Source organism: Hippocampus comes, unplaced genomic scaffold (genome assembly GCF_001891065.2).
Source record: "Hippocampus comes isolate QL1 unplaced genomic scaffold, H_comes_QL1_v1.1 scaffold117, whole genome shotgun sequence".
NCBI lineage: Eukaryota > Metazoa > Chordata > Actinopteri > Syngnathiformes > Syngnathidae > Hippocampus > Hippocampus comes.
The window spans coordinates 496,555-516,097 of record NW_017805225.1 but is presented as its reverse complement, the minus strand read 5'-3'; the positions used below and the strand labels follow the sequence as shown (position 1 = coordinate 516,097).

At 46.6% G+C, this 19,543-nt stretch overlaps 1 protein-coding gene across 10 annotated transcripts in view; it reads right to left on the bottom strand.

Annotated features, from left to right (window-relative positions):
• The window catches only part of ctnnd2b (catenin (cadherin-associated protein), delta 2b), a 68,692-nt gene that overhangs the window by 28,101 nt on the left and 21,048 nt on the right, over window positions 1-19,543 (bottom strand). For 8 of the 10 annotated variants that reach the window (XM_019869321.1, XM_019869322.1, XM_019869325.1 and 5 more), the window contains 4 exons: window positions 15,109-15,245; window positions 7,193-7,305; window positions 3,660-3,694; window positions 1,535-1,651 (listed from right to left, as the gene is read on the bottom strand). In XM_019869321.1, the coding sequence (XP_019724880.1) occupies window positions 1,535-1,651; window positions 3,660-3,694; window positions 7,193-7,305; window positions 15,109-15,245 (402 nt within the window). Of the gene's footprint in view, window positions 1-1,534; window positions 1,652-3,659; window positions 3,695-7,192; window positions 7,306-9,367; window positions 9,533-9,728; window positions 9,985-15,108; window positions 15,246-19,543 lie in introns of those variants that run through there. The other 2 variants (XM_019869330.1, XM_019869331.1) reach the window with 2 other exon arrangements.

Sequence of the window (19,543 nt, the reverse complement as noted above, 5' to 3'; positions counted from 1 at the left end):
GTATTATCACCGTGATGGCAAACACTGAAGGCTCTGCTGAAGCCGTGTCATTTGACTGAGTGAGAGAAAATGGAAGGACCGGGAGAGATTTGGAGAAAGGATATTTAAGTGAGGGTAATGGAGTGGGATAAAATTCTCTTTTATGGGTGCATTTGAATATCTTATCCGATTGGATGGGCGTGCACACTTGCCCTTCTCCGTCCAACGACGAGGACAGCTAACATGCGGTACATCCATCTGCATGCGTGGTTGCGGACAACGCCGATTCCTTCAACCATTATTTATTGACTTTTTTAACGGGGCTCACAGTACGCACGAACAAACACACCCACACGAAAGCTGAGTGTCTTTCCTTCCCTCCTCTATTGACACGTTTTAATATTTCATAAGTTGTCTATTTTCAGAGACCCTTTAGAGGGGTGCGCCTTCAAGAGCACACATACAAAAACAAACAGATGCGTGCACATGGCTGCGCGCGCGGGCTCAAGTCACTGCATGAGGACAAACTCACAGAGATTAACATGCACGCTGCACAGCTAGCAGCGAGCATGAACACCGAGTTTACTCCGCTGCGTTGCTGCACTAATCTGCTCAGCAGCCGCAGTGTTGGAGAGGATTTCTGCTTTGAGCGTCTTCAACATGCGCTGAACTGGAGGATGTTGCGCTGAGGGCGGGGTGGTGTGTGTGTGTGTGTGTGTGTGTGTGTGTGTGTGTGTGTGTGTGTGTGTGTGTGTGTGTGTATGAAAGTATTTGTTTGCCAGTGTGCTGAGGGGGGATGCAGTACAACATTCTCAACAAAAAAAAAGGAAAAATAATCACTAAAATAAATAACATTGGAATTATTTGTCAAATCATGAAAAAAGACAATCCATTTCTTGAGCCCAATGCTACATCCTGTCATGCAGACCGTAAAGATGTTCATAGGGAGTTGCTCTGGATCTCACAGCAACAACCACATTGCACTGTGAGATTGCAACAATGCAAAAACCTCTGAAGGCACTGCTTTCACTCTCCATATTTCAAAAATACTCTTGAGACAACAGATCCAGATGTTACGACTCTATTAAACATGGATTTTGGAAATCTTTGGATTTTTTTTTTTCTTCCACTCTTATCAAATCCACTTTTTCACTTCTTCCTATATGGCCCAAGCGCCTAAAGTCTTCCATTTTTTGTTTTGCATTTTGTCAGCTAAATTGAAGGAAAGCAGCCACTCATTTTGGAGACGTGGAGCATTTGGAGCCTCATACAACCTCTGGACTATCGCACGCTACGTCAAAGCGTAGCCAGGAACAGGTGGAATACGCCACTCCACTTTGGCCCATTTAGGCATGAAGCAGGACAAACCTTGTGAAGCGCATCTCACCCGCCCGTTCACGTCAATATTAGTACGAATCCGAATCGTGTCTTTCTAGTTTTTCTCAGTGGCTTCGGTGCATTTCTCAGATCAGAATTGAATTTCTGCGATCAGAGGAAAGTAACTGAGGCAAACTGGACCGAAGTCATCAATGAATGATCTCAACTGCGGTCTTACGATCTCCCGTCGAAGCATCCTGCGAATCCAAGATGCCCGATTCCTGGAGCGAGCGGATACACGAGTCCACCAACTCCAGGCCTGTTGTCAGCTCCTCCTCGATGTCCTTCTGTCCATCTGCATGGCCAGAGAAGAAGAAAAACAATGAAAACATGACCGTGACATGACAGTTCTGGGTATACCCCGCTTCACGCCCGAACACGGCCGCGATCGACTCCTGCAAGCCCGCGACGCCGAGGAATGTTCAATTTATCAATGGAATCGGAGAGAGAATCATCCATTTGTAAAATCTTCAATAGTGAGAGCCCTCATCATCAGCGCTACATCGTGTGCGCAACTCGCCTATAAACATCGCTGTCCCCGCTAACTTTTACACCTGTTGCCAGAAGCACACAATGTGTTAGTTAGTGAACACACGCTCGCTATTTTTGGATCCAGTATATCAGGCCCCAAGAGTGTCATGGGGGAAATAGAATGAACGACACGGCAACAAATCTCGTGGCGTTGCTGTGTACAGGTTAGCAGCGCCTTGGCAGCCAAGAGGACAAATCCATCTCAACAAGTCCTACGAGCAACGTTAGACTCTTATTGAGAAAGGGGGGAGATAAATGGCAAAACAAAAGGTTGTCGTAAGTGCATTACAGGGGACGCTTTTATTGACTTTGGTGAATGCTCTTGCACAGCGATGACAGTGGGTGAAACCAATTCCATTGTTGTCTTTACAACTATGCCAATAATACTTGAGTATCATCATCATCATCATTATCATTTTTAAACAAGACAAGACGAAAAGGCCCAATTGGAGGGAGAATCAAGTAATTCAATCGAGCATTTCACATTTGTACAGCACAGGACTAAGCAGTCCCTTGAAAAGATTGAAGATCCAAACTATTTCTCAGGGAAATGCCGACTTTTCTGAGGTCATCATCTTTGCACAGGTATCAACGACATGTCAACGCTCAAGTGGACTGAACAAGAAACCGAACGATATGTTCACAGTGTCTCATTCGATTCCCCTTTGAGGCGTTTGTGTGCCTTCGCCACCTAGTGGCGATTATGAGCAGGAACCGGTTGTCGCGTAAGAGGGTTCCGCCCGATGACAAATGACCACGTGCGTCGATGCATTCGCCAACACGCACTCAGACAGACAACTACTTTGTGAGCTCTGCGCAGCCATTATGAAACGAAGAGAACGCCAAAGAAGAGTTGACTACTGACTCAACAACGGAAGGAGGCCAGAAGCGAGAATTTCGAAGGGTATTTAGTCGGGAGGGGCACAGTGAAGCCTCACGAACCAGTGAGACATTGTCCCGCATGTGGCAGCCAATGGTTCATTCCCCTCCCTCTCTCTCCTTGTACCTGGTCACATGACTTTCCCTCGCAGACATTGTCCCGCATGTGGCAGCCAATGGTTCATTGCCCTCCCTCTCTCTCTCCCTCCTTGTACCTGGTCACATGACTTTCCCTCGCTCGACACGCGCAGCCGCAAACCAGACGTCACGTGACCCTAAGGTCACTGACACGCGCCTCGAAACGGAGACTTCATTTTCCACGCCCACTTGAACTCGACACGAGCTTCGAATCCCCGTGTCATTTTGCCTCTTACTGATGTTTAGCCCCTTGTGGATGTGAGCCCATGCGTTTTGTAACTGCCATTTGGATTGATTTGTTTATGTCGGCGTTTGTGGCCAGTTCTCACGGGTTGCCAAGGAATAAACCCTGTGTTTTGCTACACCTCGCGTCGTGCTTCGTGCTGCATCCTGAGGGAGCGACACCATGTGCCAAGCATAATCTATGTTGGAAAGACAAACTGCCAGCTTCGAGTGACAGGGAAATGAGGATAAAGTATTTGCTGCCACGGTTTTTATGCAAGCTTCGGTCAGAAACGCACGACTATTCGGGAGAATCATTTTGTTTTTTGTTTTTTTTTTCCTGCGCTTGCACACGCAAGAGCCCACAACACTTTTCCGACAGCAGCCATCACGTTTCGTGTACAGAATTGAATCTGAATAATGGGGGGAAAAAGCGTGATGCAAGAGGCGCAGTCAGCACAGCGCTGTGGAAGAATCCAAACAATGGTACACTAGATGAAATTTAAGATGAGATTTTGAACAGGAGTTCCTACCTTGGTTGTTCCAGCGAAATTTCTCCTCTGCTGAACTGCAAGAAAAAAAAGCAAACACGGGTTAGAGCCGCTGGCATAAGGAAAGAAAACGCACACTTACAATGACTTCTGTTTGTATTTGTCTCTGCTGGCCCCCTTTACAATGAAACGCTAACAATAAAGTCGCCGGCATCCTATTGGATAGAATCCCCGACGTCGAGTTCTAAGAGTTCACCTCGAAAATTGATCTGACAAACGATTTTTCAAACGGGATCAAACATCTCCCCTTCACTGTTGTCAGGACAACAACAAAGGTCGGTCTTCTGTTCGATTTGATCAACGACACACGGAACTTGTTTCTTGCTACCGCTACTTGCTGCTACTTTGTGGTCCGTGGAGGAGGAGGGGGGGGCAGCCATTTTGATTCAGGGTTGGGCCGTACCATTTGAGCCAGGACCGAACAACCCAAGGACATTTAAGTACCGCCATCCTTCATGAACTACAGCTCGATGCTCCATATTCTCCACGTTTTATCTTAGTTGAACGCGATGAGTGAGAGAAAATGAATTCCCACAGAGGGTTGCAAACAGGTCAATATTAGCGTGATCCTGGAGAAAAAAAAAAGGCAAACCAAACAATCATGTCAAGAACCGCAGGCACGGAGCAGTATTGCCAAATAGCTTTCGACAGTGATGGTCAAGAACGGATCAGTCGGCATGAAAAAAAACAAGCAATGGGCGGACCTCTGCTTGAGCTGAATTTAATGTTGTTGCTCAATCGAGTTAGATCCACGTTGCAGTGTTACTGTCGAACCCTCTGAGGCAGCAGACTTTATTTCTGATACTTTAACGCGCCGTCTGCGGCATCGCGTGTAATGAAAGTGACCTCAAGTGAAGAGGGTTTGTTTGTGTCTTGGCAGTGCCCGGTCAACAACAGCGTCGTGCTTCTTATTTTTCATCTGCAAGCTGTCTGCCGCTGCTCCCCGGTCGGTTATTTCGAAATGCATTTAAGAACGCCGTTTGTGTCGTGTCTTCCTAGTTCATATTCCTTGAAATGTTGACAGCGTTTCTGTTGATTTTGAGCTCCTTCAACGTGGCTCTTGGCCTCCTCCCTGACCGGTTCAATATGAGCGGAGTGCAACAGCACGATTGGACTATTTGTGTGAGGAGCCGTTTCCTAACTTGGTAAGGAGTTTGCATGTTTTTCCTCTGCTTGCGTGGTCGCTTCATTGAAGATGCAAAATGCAATTTTTTTGAACATGCTCATAATGACCATAGCCCAATCATGAAGTTCTTCCCTCACGAAATGACGACAGCCTCCCACCCGACCTCAGCAGAGGAAGCATAAATAGCTTAGCTGAAAATATTTTCACCACAGAAAATAGGCATTTTCAAAACACTAAATCGTCTCCCCGCCGCAAAAAAAAAACAAAAAAAACTTTACTCAGCATTCCACTCCTGTCGACCGAGAGAGGTTGTGACCTTTTAGAAAAATGGCGAGAGTGTTGCCGAGACGCGGCATGGTTTCATCCATTCGAAGCAAGGACATTTCGAGAGAAGGACGCAACGTGACTCCAGATGACGATGCCCTTTCATTGACGCGCGGACACGACGGGCTGGAAAGCTCCGAGTGAATAACAAACCTCATCTTCACATCAAATACAAAAAAACCCAAAAAAAACACCAAAGATGAGAGCGTTGTTCGCGTTCTGACAATTTTTCAAGCACCGGAGCGAGTGCCAATTTCACTGGTGGAGAAAGAAGAAACTGGTGCTAACCCGGGCACATGCACGAGCACACGCGCCGTGATAACAAACCTCATCTTCACATCAAATACAAAAAAAAAAACAAAAAAACACCAAAGATGAGAGCGTTGTTTGCGTTCTGACTATTTTTCAAGCACCGGAGCGAGTGCCAATTTGACTGGTGGAGAAAGAAGCACGAGCAAAGGGCCAATAGAGACAAACATGAACCTAGCGTGAAATGCGGGAGGAAGCTGGAGTACGTGAAAACTCCACCAAACAATCGAACCCGTGTGCAAACCGCTACCGCACAATGCCGCTCTTCGTAGAATGACCAAGACAAAAATGGCGGCTGTGAATCTCAACCAACAACGATGTGTGACATGCATTTAAAGCAGAGTCCAAATCACCACTTTAGCACCCACGCTGGAATGTTCCATGAAGAGAGGGTGGCGGCATGCGTTTGAATGCGTTGTTTGGTGACCAAGTGACAAAGCTGCTGATTGGCCTGCGCACACTGAGGCGTTTTTGAAGTGGCAAAACAGCAGCAGATGCTGCGGGAGACAATGTGTGACCCGCGGCCACCGATTACGGCTGGAAACAAAGGCAGAGCTGAAGGACTCATTAGCACCTCTGAAAGTCTTTATTGTGCGCCACACGGCGGAACTGCGGAGCCTCCCACACTCGCTTGACACTCATTCGCGGTCACTTTTTTTTTTTCCTGTTTGACTCGGGCCCAACAGACACGGCTCTTTTGTTTCCGGGCCTTCGGTCGAGTTTTAACATTTCGATATTAAATCACATGTGGGTGCTTGCCGCACGTACGTCAACAGGCAGCTCTCAGGAAGGCAACCCGTGCGAACTTTATTTGAGGTTCAGGTCTCGATTCCACCCTTTGAGATGGCACGTGGAGTCCGTGAAAACAAAAAACAGCCTTCATTTATTCGGTTCGCTTGTGGTTAACTTTGAGCTACAGAGTCACTCTGCGACTCTTTGTGGGAAAGCTCACTGATTCGATGCTTGCCTGGAAGGTCACATAATGATTGCCTCTTTAATTACAAGTCACATTGATCATGTTTTTCTTTATGGCTGGATTGACAGGAGAGGCGCTGAAAAATGCGGCGAAACGTCGACATTATTTAAGGTGAAGTTTCCAGTGACTAAAGAATTGCCACGTCATCTGGGGGTTTGGATCCCGCTATTTACGTGAGCAAAACAATCGAGCATCTAAAGTCGAGTGGTTGAGCAGGTCTAAAGTTTGGAGTTTGACGTTTTGGCAAATATAAGCCCCTCCAACCCTCCAAATAAACAAAGCTTGAGAAATTGTGGGGTTATTTTTACGGTGCACTATGAACCACAGTAAAGTACAGTTCCCTCCGATTCGATTCTGCTCCATCGACATTGTGGTCAGGCTTCAAAACAAACACCGCATTGCCCGTTTGAGCGTATTGATTGATTTTTTTTTTTTGAGAGAGAGAGACGGGGAAACACACCGATATCACATGACTGGATATTATTCCAGCCCGACATTCCGATCAGCGCTTTTGATGTTTGCATTGTGGAAGTGCACAGTGGCTAGCATGACACCAAGTGCGCTCTTTCTTCCGAGATTGATTCTGGACACAAATCAAACAGCAGGGACGCTTTCATAGAACCCGCTGGAAATGCAGTCACCTGCAAGCGCACAGCTGATCCCCACGTATGTTCAGAGAAGAGGGTTTGATGGATTTGACACACGGACAGGCGCACACACATGCACATACATAGATGATAACCCCGCGCACGCACGCACGCACGCAGACGGTGCACACACCTGATGCTCGTCATGCTTCCGGCCTCAGAGCCAAGCTTGCATCTCTCCAACTGACTGGCAACAATCTGCCGCTCGGCTTCCAGCTCCCTGGTGAGACGTTCAAACTGCAACTCCTGCATTTGAAAGAGAGTGACGGGGAAGGGGTCAAAATTGTTCTATTTACACTCGCGCTAAATTCTATTTCGGCTCCATCGTCCGATCACACATTTAGAATTGACTGGTTGTCAAATTCCCCGAAAGTGTGTGCAATGCCTGCAGTGTCATGATGATGAGATAAATTGGTTGATGACGGTCGAGCGGTGGGATTCCACAACAAGTCAGGTCACGATTTTTACATCATCAATCTTTACCATAAAACGTTTGAAAATGGAGACAAGATGTAGCCTTTTCATATTGACTGACACTTTACAGAAAACCCACTGCTGTACAAAAAACACAAGGGCTCGTGTCACATTTGCCAAAAGACATCTTGAGAATAAACACTTTTGGAAAACCTTCTGTGGACGGACGAGTCAAAAACTGCACTTTTTGGAAGACGTGCGGCACTCGTTACAGCGAGTGTAGAAATGGCACAGCATTTGATCAAATACAACATGCCAACAGTGACGCACGGCGGTGGCAGAGTGATGGCCTGTGGCTGTTTTGCTACCTCAGGACCGAGACAACGTGTTGTGATTGATGGGGCGATGAATTCTGCTGCCGTTCAGAAAATCCTGAAGGAGAATGTCCAACTACCAGTTCGCGCCCTCAAACTCAAGTGCTCATAGATCACGTAGCAGGAAAACGTCCAAAACACACCAGCAAGTCCACCTCTGAATGGCTCAAGAAAAAAAACAAAATGAAGTTTTTGGAGTGGCCAAGTCAAAGTCCGGATTTGAATCCAATTAAGATGCTGTGTTGTGACCTTAAACGGTCAGTTCGTGCTAGAAAACCCTCCCAGAATGGCAGAATTGAAGCATTTCAATTCAAAAATTGGGTTGATGAACGGAAATCTGCGTGTGATCAATATGCAAAGAACACAGAAATCAGGATGGGGCAACAACTTTTTCACGGCACTGCATTTGTCCTAATATAGTGATATGTATGCATATGTCACGTGGCTAAAATAACAGCGTCACGCACAACCAGCACATCTTCTAGTTTTGCTCTTTCATCAGAGAATATTGTTGAGCGGGGTGACGATGAATCTCATGAATCTATTGGAGCTTATGCAGCCGACCGAGGCAGCGCTCGTCGCTCTTCCATATTGATACACTCTGATTATCATAAATCATTGCTGGAGTCAATAATGCAACGCATTCACGACCCGCTACCTCTGTAACTGTCCATCTTCCTATTTGGAGGACTTTGTAGAAACCACACACGCGTCTGCATATACACATTTCAAAGAGGCATTGATTGATATTGGGATACAAACGGAAGAAGGGAGGTCTAATAACAATGCTAAGGTATCAAGTTACCCTTGAGCAACGCTGCAGGACGACATGATGACGTGGTCGTGCAAACGCCATTTCCGCTAGGTGCAGTTGGTAGCGTAAAATGTTGTGAGTGCACAGCAAACTCGATGTTAACATGCTGCACCACACACGCAAGCACGCACACACACACACACACACACGGATGGGGCTTCCACATGCCGCTCAAGTTGCTCAACTGCAAACACGCTTGACCAGGAAGCGCGGCGTGTACCCTCATCCCTCTTAACAGCTTGAGCATGATGACACACGAATGTGTTGACACAACACTGCAAAACCAAAATTATAGTGCAAAGCATCCACTTCACCGATACACTGAAGCAAAAAAAAAACACAGTTATCCAAATTCTGTTTTGAAAATGAACCCAAACGTATTGAGGAAATGAAATGTCATTACTGCGTGAATGTATTTTTTTTTTGTTTTTTTTTTTTTTTTTTTTTTTTTTTTTTTGTAAAGGGCTTATTGAAGCAATGACATTCAAGCAGGTGCACAACTCAACTCGCCACAGACTTGCAAGCAAGACATTCCATCACATGCAGTTAAAACTCCCAATCCGTGGCATGCGCTCCATTTACATCTTGCAAACGACTGCATCAAAGAAAACAGCTTGCTTCCCCCTCTGTGATATGACGCTACTATAACTACCCTCATTAGCTGATGCTAAGAACATTGGGAAAAAAAAAAAAAAAAAGCACCTACTTCACTGAAACAACATCACGGCCGATGGAGGAAAAGATGAAAAGTGTTCCGCTTGTTTGGTGCATCGACCGCGGAGAGCGCCGGGCTGCTGAAAGGTTAAGCTGAGATGACTAACCGCATGGATGGCGAGAATTCTGTTGGAAGGGTTTTTGAAAAGCCCAAACAAAAGACACTGCTCCCTCCTTCTCCCCCGATTCCCCCTCTGCCTCTCCAATCTCCGCTGCCTCCAAATGAAGGCCTGACATGCAGCCACCTGTTACTGCAGCCGGACGAACACCATGCAAGGGAGGAAAAAAAAAAAGCCAAGAAAATGAGAAAGTAAAAGCCATGAGGCAGAAGAGGCGCGAGAGAGTCCGCATACCTTCACGTGGACCATACTTCACAGAGCGGACTTCAGTCTGGCTTTTCTTTTTGCCACCCCCCCCTCTGGCCACAAACATTTCCTCTACCACCTCCAAAGGCTCATCTGTCTTGGGGACAAGACACATCCAGAGACACGGCCGAAAGAGAGACAGACACAAGGCGAGAGAGACTACAAGTGTCACTTGAGCCTTCTCTCGGCTTTCTCCATGTCTCTTTATCACTCCCTCCGTGGGGACCCGTGCACGCACGCACACACACACACACACACATGCACAGTGTTCAGCGAGGCACAAAGGTCCCCATGGCAACGGAGCATTTCGAAGCCCAGTGGCATTATTCATGCAACGTTGCATCACAAAGGACCCTCCTACTGGTCCACCCTGCAAAAAAGACCACCTCTCTCTGCCTCCTCTCTCTCTCACCCCTCTCTCACTTCTCACATATATACACACACCCCTCCTCCACTGAAAAGTAAGGAGGGGCTTGAAGACGAAAGTGAGTCAAGGTGAAAACTGAGCAAAATGTGTGGGAAAGTTGGACTCCTGGCTGCACGCACTCGCATGCCTGGATCCCAAATCCTTTGCTCTCACTTTGAAGTTACGAGTATTCATGACATTTACTCACTCACAGCCATCTCCCAACCTGAAGGTTGTAAGTGCATTCCTCAAACCTTGACTGACTTTAAACTAATACTATGGGTAAAATTTTGGCATGGTTTTGATGTGTTTGTGTTTTCAGCTCCAACCAGAATGGAGGGCGTTCCCTCCAGCGGAACACACCTGTCACGCATTGTCATCAGAGTCAGTGGACGACTTGAGGAGTGCCATGCCGACAACCCAAGTTTGGATTCTTCACCTTGCTCACGACTCTTGTACCAAGTGCAATTTTCCAGACATTCATGATCCCGTTTCTCCGTTCTTTGTTCACAAAGCGTGGTGCTGTGAACGGTAATCGAGAATGTGTGGCTAAGTCTACATTTCTGCGAGGTAAATAGCTCATTCAAAATGTCTCCTTTTGCCCGGAAAGAAAATACAAAGAGGGCCTTTGGTGAGGAGGAATGTCAATCATAACACGTCTGGGATTGAAGTAAAATTCAACCATGCAAAAAAAACATCACTTACCAGGATGCAGTAAGCCTGGTAATTAGAACCCATTGCCTTCCCAACGGGGGTCAGTTGCTCCTGAGAAGATTGCCGCACCTCCTACTGAGTCCGACTCAAATGCAGCCTTCTTTTTGTATTTGTTTACGCGACGTGTGCTGCTCCCCTCTTCACCCGTACCAAGTAAAATACGCAAATATGCCAGGCACATGCAAAACACGCCGGCCAGCCCGTCGTCATCGATTCATTCAAATTGGTATCCGCCCAGCTCGCGTGGCTGTTTGAATGTATGGACGAACCGCATGTGTATGCTGTTTCTAAGAACTGCAACATGCTGGAGCGCATTGTACTGCAATGTGTCTCAGGCTACGTTCACACCGCAGCTCGATTCCGATTTTCTTGCCCGAATGTGACATGTATCTTTTATGCAATGTTAACAGTACCATCTCGGGGATTTTTTTTTTGTTTGTTTCAAATCCAACTTGGGCCTTTTTCAAATGTGGACATAAATTGGATACGTATGCGAGGGGTCTGCGGTATGAACGCTCATCCGCAGACGTCCCCCTCCGCGCTCGGGAGACGAGTGACATTGTCCGTGAATCTGCAAAGTTGTTTTGAGTAACAGTTGTTGTCTTCACATTTGACTTGAATTGAATCCCACCTGGAAGATGAAGCATAAAGTGGGCATTTGTGGCGGTAGTAGGAATTCAGCCACACAGACGGTTTATTTATTCTGCGGGACAATCACGTGACATCGTCTTACAAGACGTCTCCGTTAAATGAGGTGATTGAGGAGCATTGCCTCATGTGCCCAAAATATTTCTACCTCCTCCCGCCTTGCTATTCTGATGATATGACATGATAAAATGAGCCCCTACACGCGGGATCAGATTTATTTCCAGAAACACTTGCCACGTGACATAATTTTTGTTTTGTTGGTTTCTTTTTTGTGCACGTCGCATGCTTTGCATGTCACATCGTGTATCATTTTGCAATTAGCAAACTGAGCTATTTAAACACAAATGGCTGCGTGCCCGCGGCCGGCATGGCCTTCCTGTATCGAGTTTACATGTTCTCCAGATGCCTGCGTGGGTTTCCTTCAGATACTCTGGTTTCCTCCCGCATTCCGAAAATATGTATGGCAGGTTAATGGAACACTGGAAATTGTCTCGAGGTAAGGTTGTGAGTGTGAATGGTTGTTTGGCTGTGATTTTGTCTGGCAGCCAGTTGAGGGTGTCCCCCGCCGACCTCCAAAGATGGCTGGGATTGGGTCCAGCATGCCCGCGACTCTCGTCAGGATAAGCGCGTTCAGAAAATGGATGGGTGGATTATATCTACTATCTGTAGGTCACAATTTGTACTGCCTGTATCCGGGATTTTTATTTTTATTTTTTGATAGAGGTGTGACTGGAAGCTCTTTGTGCCACTAAAAATTAAGACGCTAAGTGCATACGTGACGACGATCGCAGCTTGGTAAGCAATTGAGCAGTCAGTACGTCATGCGGCGGCACAATTAGATTGTGAGAATGAACAGGCTCTGCAATCGAGAGCTTGTCAACCGACCGCGTTCCTTAATATGGTGCTGCAGACTGATCTTATTATTGAAGGGAGACAAATCGAGAGTTACAGCCACTAGCTCAAAGGGACAGGCCGGCCTCCATTAAAGCCATTAGTCAAGTCAAAGAAATGGAGGCTTCAACAGGGGTCGCCTGCATTGAGCGTTGATTCTCTGCATGTGCGTCGTGGAGGTAACTGTCCCTTCCTCTCTTTTTCTTGCATAGAGAGTTGGCCTGGCATTTAGTTGTTGTGGAAAGGGGGGAGGGGGGAGCAGTTCGATTAAAAAAAAAAAAAAACGCATTAAAAAAAAAAAAACGCACACTGCGTATGTTGCAAGGCTCAGTGCTGTCCAAGCCGCTGTTTTGGGCTAAACATTATTTGGTACAATGACAAAGTTGTCCCTGAGGCGAAGGGCAAGCAAGCCAAATGAGAGAAGGTGGACCGCCATAGCGCTCGGGGAGTGATATTGGAGCCACATTGAAAATGGAAAGAGGAAAACTTCCGAGCGGCAAGGAGGAGGAGGAGGACAGATTCGGAGAGATTTAGTGTTCTGTTGATCCCAGAGCTACTTAAATGTTCATCCCAACCAGACAGATTTGTCTTGTTTTCAGAGGACTGTGCTTGTAGAGCAATGTTTTAATTCCTTCTCCTTCTCACCACCACCCCCCTCCACTCCCGCCCTTCTGCAACAATGCCGGAATGGCACAATGTAAAGGCATGACATCAGGGAAGGCTCACGCTGATCTTCAACAGTCATCATCAAATTAACGTACCAGAGATATGCAGTCGAGATATTTGGTTTTTCATCCTAGAATTAGCCAACCCGGAATTAGCCCCTCCCCTCCCCCCAGCATTGTCTGATTGCTCATCGGCCATCGGACTGAAGGCTGTGAGACAAAGAGTGCAACAAAGTGTGATGCGCTGAATTACAAAGTTAAAAATCCAATATCCATCCATCTTTTAAACTCGAGTGATCTTGAGACATAGTTTCATGAAATAGTTATGATTCCGAGGAAGCAACGTGATAAGATTTGAATCCTGGTTTGGGGCGATGTTACTGACTCATTCTCTTTCTTCATTGCCTGAAATGAAATAATCATCATCTTCCATTAGACGAAGACTCATCAAATATACACGAAGATATCTTTTCCTTTGCAGTGTCAACCGTCTGCTCGGCATGCGGCGGGAGACGCACTTGACTGCCTTGGAGTGCTGAATTCAACTTTGAGCGTGGCGATCGTGCCGCGATGAGACCACGTGCTCGACAAACGTCGCAAAGCAGAAGTAAAAGAGCACGAGGAAGAAAATAGTCAAAGCTGCATTGGACGCGGATCCATCGACAAGAGTCACTAACAGAAATTAGAAGAGCAGTACTAAGGTTTCTGTTTGTATTGAGCTGAAACATAGACTTAATTATTGGTACCCTTCCATTAAATCAGTGATGTCAAACTCAAGGCCCGGGGGCCAGACTCGGCCCGCCACGTCATTTCATGTGGACCACCAAAGCAATCATGGGTGTCAACTTTCATGAACCTTGTTAAAATGTCAACTCGTCACATGTCAGAAATTATGTTCAGATTTTGCAATCATTTTATTCGGCTGTTCGCACGCACTTGAACAAGCTATTATTAAGCTTGACTGAGCGTTATCCATCAATTTGTTGCAAACAAGTCATGAGGCGATTTGGTGTCACTGTCAGACTGGCCCACCAAACTCACTTTTGCTCTGGTTGCCTTTTTAAAAACATACGCCAGCATGCATTCATACGAGCATATTTTTTGGAAGCGAGCATACATTTTATCGTGCCTGTGTGCAATCATGCAGTGCGTCTTGCGTAAGTATTCAATACATAAATAGCGAGTAAGTGACACCTTTTAATACGGTGCGCCGTACGGTCTTGAAACGACGCCATTCTAACAAACATTGTATCGAACAATATTGTGTTAAATGTGCCCCACTTGGCGAAACAGAAAATGCACTTGAATTTTCAATACAGCTCTAAATTTATGTCTTGAGGGCCTACCGTTATTTTTCAAATGATTTTTTTCATGTTTTTTATTTTTAATGATTCTTTTATTTTCATGATTTATTTGAGTAGGAACTCACATTGAAATTTGAATGCATTCGTTATTGTCAGATTTTTTTCACCCCCCCCATTATGATTGGTATGATAAGAGAGTAAGCTGATTTGAAGTACATTTAAAAACAAGCGTAATGTGATTTTTAAGATTAGTGGCACAGCCCATCTGTGCAACATTTGGCCCTGGAGTGAAATAACTGGTGGGTGGAGTATTATTGGTCATCGGTAGTTGAGTTTAGTGGATCACCCACTTTTGATTTTGAGTGAAAAATGTCCACATTTCTCAGTCATCAACAGCGATGATCATTTTAAAATGCTCTGTGTGAAAACAAGCTCCTGACGTCTTTGCTCACAAGTTCTACGGTACCAAACTCATCAAAGCAGGCGTGGAGGACCTTGCTCCTTTCACAGTCATGCGGAAATGAAAAATGACTATCTCCGCAAAAAGTTAGAAGCATACAAATGTGCAAAATGTCTTGGGAAGAGGACAAAGTAAGTTGGCCGTAGGGATCGTCGTGCAACAAAAATGATGAATCCAAGCACATTATTGGTCGCCATTTTTCTCAGCTAAATATACACGTGGAGTTATTTTCAAAGAATGGGAGCCTTTCTTTGGCATTGCAGCGGCAGGCGGTTCATACCTGTTCCTTGACAGAGGCCAGAATGGCGGAGGTGCTTTCTGACTCTGATCCGTCGCCGTTGGAGGCATTGAGGACGGGGCTCAACATGGCGGCAGCGCTGGCGGTGTCAGACGACACTTCAGGCACCGGCATTACTCCTAGAAAACAAGACAACCTGTCAATCAGTTAGGAGTACAATACAATACATGCTGATTTATATAGCGCTTTCACAGTGACTCGCTCTGCATCGAAAATTTGCAAATGCCAGCGACATGTTTTCAGAGCATGTGCTCCTGTCGTGCCTCCTCCGTGAGGTATGGCAGGAAGTACAGCAGTGACCCGCGTCGATCGGTAGCGTTGCTCGGCAACAGAGGTGAATCCCGCACCGTACGTTTTGTTCGTCATGATGAAGTTGATGTTATCAAGGTGTCGGTTGAAGCAAAATCAGCAAATGGAAAATGAATGACGTGAATTCGGGACTTGTGAATGTGAAAATCAGGTTCGACTGTCGCTGCTAAAGTTGTTTGTGTGAAGCGGAGATTATTTTAGGCATCCTTTCGAGACGTGCGGACAAAAAATGCTTTGGAAATTAGGCATGCATCAACGTATTTAGCTGGAACGCGCGTGGTGAGCAAATCACTCTCTGTCATGAGATCGTCCTCATCTATTGAGAAAGGAGTTTGCTTTCCATCCACTCAATCCGGCAAGGAGAAACGAAACGGATGGCCTCAGAGAGTCTCGTGACAATACCCAGAACAAGGACACCGTGCGCCATCCTGGATCAGACCACGAGTGGGAGGACACGGGCATCATATGCACCTTGTAATCCTGATGCAGCAGCACGGGGCTGGCGTAGCGGCCGCGCCAGCCAGCTTTGCGCGCTGATGAAAGACTCGTCATGAGGACTTGACACATGCGTGCACGCACGCACACACACACACACACACCCACACACACACACACCCACACACACACACACCCACACACACACACACCCACACACACACACACCCACACACACACACACCCACACACACACACACCCACACACACACACACCCACACACACACACACCCACACACACACACACCCACACACACACACACCCACACACACACACACCCACACACACACACACCCACACACACACACACCCACACACACACACACCCACACACACACACACCCACACACACACACACCCACACACACACACACCCACACACACACACACCCACACACACACACACCCACACACACACACACCCACACACACACACACCCACACACACACACACCCACACACACACACACCCACACACACACACACCCACACACACACACACCCACACACACACACACCCACACACACACACACCCACACACACACACACCCACACACACACACACCCACACACACACACACCCACACACACACACACCCACACACACACACACCCACACACACACACACCCACACACACACACACCCACACACACACACACCCACACACACACACACGCAGACACATGGCTGGCTGTCGGCATGAGACAGCAACAGCCCACGGCTTCACTCCAAAAAAACTGAAAACTGTGAGCGGTAAAGAGGGACGGGAGGCAAACGACAAGAGGGCAAAGCTCATCTTGCTTGCAGCAGTCCTTGGTCACTCGCTGCTTTATTGTTTTCATCTGGCTAATAAGGCTCCAATCGATGATCTTCACTTTGACGTATTTCATTCCCATCGCCTGGCTGCCTTGCCCTGCTTTCCGTGCCCCCTCGCGTCACGTTCTGTCGGTTGTGTCCTAATCCCCCGACACGCTTCCTTTCCAAACGCTGGACGTTCTCTCTCGCTATCTCTGCACTTGACCTATTTTCACGGTCCCCTCGCCTTTTCAGGTTTATTTCATCACGTCCGGTGGAGGGTGACCACAACGGGGTGGCCTCAAAGGTTGCTGGTTACGTTTGAATCGCGACAGTGCACCCGAGCCCTTCGAGAACTTTGCCCTGTTCCTCACAAATGCTTTTGGCTGCTCACTTGTGGGCATGATGACTTCATGTTTTGGATTCTTCTCCTCCCCGTGTCGTTTTTCATATCGTTTTTCCATCTACAGTACTACCTGTCACTGGGTCATTGCTAGAGAGCCGCCATACGCCATTAGAAGGCTGTACAGCCGCCAATGCGAGCAGACCGCCAAACTAATTCTCCCATAAGCTAAGGGGAGTGAAATAATATGTGGCCAGATGTGGCAACGCGCACTCGACGCCTCACAATCGAGATCTTCTTGGTTGGAATCTCATCTCGAGCCCTCCTGCGTGCATATTGTGAGAAGATTTGCCCGGCAGTACTTTTGGATGTTCCATTCGCATGCGTTACTGCAGCGCTCGTGTTCAAGCAACGGTTGTTTGAGGGTTTAAATGATCGCCAATAGCGATGCCAATTTCCCTTGGCCTATCTCTGGCAATTTGAATGTTTGCATGAAGTGAGCAGGCTTTTCTCCGGGTGTTCCGGTTTCCTTCCCAAATTGGTCCATGTGTGCCCTTTGCCGTCAGAAATACACCAAAGTGCAAACAGCTCAAATTAGCCAAGAAGCAAAAATAATGAAATGTGCAAAAACAACAACGAGGTTCGGATTCTTCTGTCGGCAAGGCGTTGCATTTTTTTTTTTTGCATGATGAGGGCGTGCGCTGAAGCAGAGTAGATCTGACGACTGATCAGATTGCTTCAATCTGTAGAGATTTGATTTAAAACGCTAGTAATGAAAAAAAAAAAAACATCTTCAATCCGAAATTAAAGCTGGGGAAAAAGTTCCAGTTTATAGCCGTGAACTTCACGAGACACAACCCTCCGATGCTCGACCAAGAACGAATTTCTCTTGACTCTATTTCGAAACGTCTGATCATTTTATAAATGCCGACCCGCCAACATCATCATTTTTAATGTACTGCGTGTTTGAGTCAAGATCTCTGCGCCATCTGCGTTCGACGCTAGCGTGCCATCATTTCATCGCAGTCGTCATTTCCTCGTCATTATTTCTCTCCGTTCATCCATCCATCCGCCAGGCTCCTCACTTTCAACTCGAAGGTACCGCCGTGTGAAACTCTGTTTTTGTTTGATATTCAAACGCCTCTTTTTTTTTTTTTTTGCCTCGAGTGCATTCTTGACTTGACCTTGATCAGACGGCGTACGGCTTTCGCTGTTTGTGTCTCATCAATCCTACCTCGAATGAAATTTGCTCTCGCAGGAAAGAGCCTAACCTCGCCGTAGCTTGTGAATGCTTTTCATTTGCACACGTCCAGAGGGAAGTCCCGATGGAGTATGTTTATCCCAAAAGTTCTCCTCTCACCAACCGGGTTTTGGATTTTCAATAAATACATCCATAAATATATCATGTTTGCCATGCATGAATAATTTCATCAAATTACGGGAAAAAATCAAGCCAGCGTTTTCATTTGAAGGAAAAAAAAAAAAAAGACAAGAGCGAAGCTCGGATAACAACCACCCACCCAGACAGGGAAGGCAGCCAAATATAGGTCAACTCAGCCAAGCATATCCAAACCCTTCGTACAACTGACCAGTGCAAAGCAGCTTTCCCCAATAATAGCCACCACAACTGGGTTATGGAGGCCAACGGGGCAGCTTGAGACAAGACTTTGAATATGGATTATGCCCAACGGCTTTACTTTACTCAAGGATAAGCTTGTATATGTATATACTGTAATACCTCTTTTTTCAACAGTTAATGGGGACTGGCACCCCCCGCAAAAGCTAAAAAACTAAAGTAGGATTTGCTCCGCCCCCCTAGGAATTTTCGCGTATGTATATGTGGGTACCAGGATGTTTAAAATCTGTAAACAGTATTTATACTTGACATATTTGAGACAAATATACCACGTATTGACTTCAATCTTGAATTGCACAACTTTATCCAGTAAATGATGACATACTTGGTGATTGTCTTGTCATTTTATGAGTTCAAATAGGTTGATGCTTTCTTTTTTTAGCAGACAATGGTCTTTTTTTTTTTTAGGGAAGAGAAAAACGCTTAGCTAGCTGACAGTTTGTGCTATCAGTTTAGCCTTCGCCTGAGCCGTCGCTGCTTGTGACATGTCTCAAAAACAGCCGACCGGGTGGGGAAACCCGCAGCCAACCACCCCCCTTGTCGCCGTTGAAGCAATGTGTCCCTTTTGATGGTGGCACCTCCGTGGAGGGAAAAGTGGACATACATGCTCCCACACGGCCGGGACGCATCGCTTCAATGGCTTCAACGGCTTGGAGTGCAACTTAACTCATCAAAAAGCAAGGGAAAATGCTGGGTAAGGCTACGACGGTGCACAGCCAATCAGCTCGCGGGATAAATCCAAAGCCTCCGAGTCACCTCATCGCTTTGTCCGTGAACATGAAACAACACATCTTTGTGCAATATGGCCGCCAATATGGATGTATGCCCCCCCCC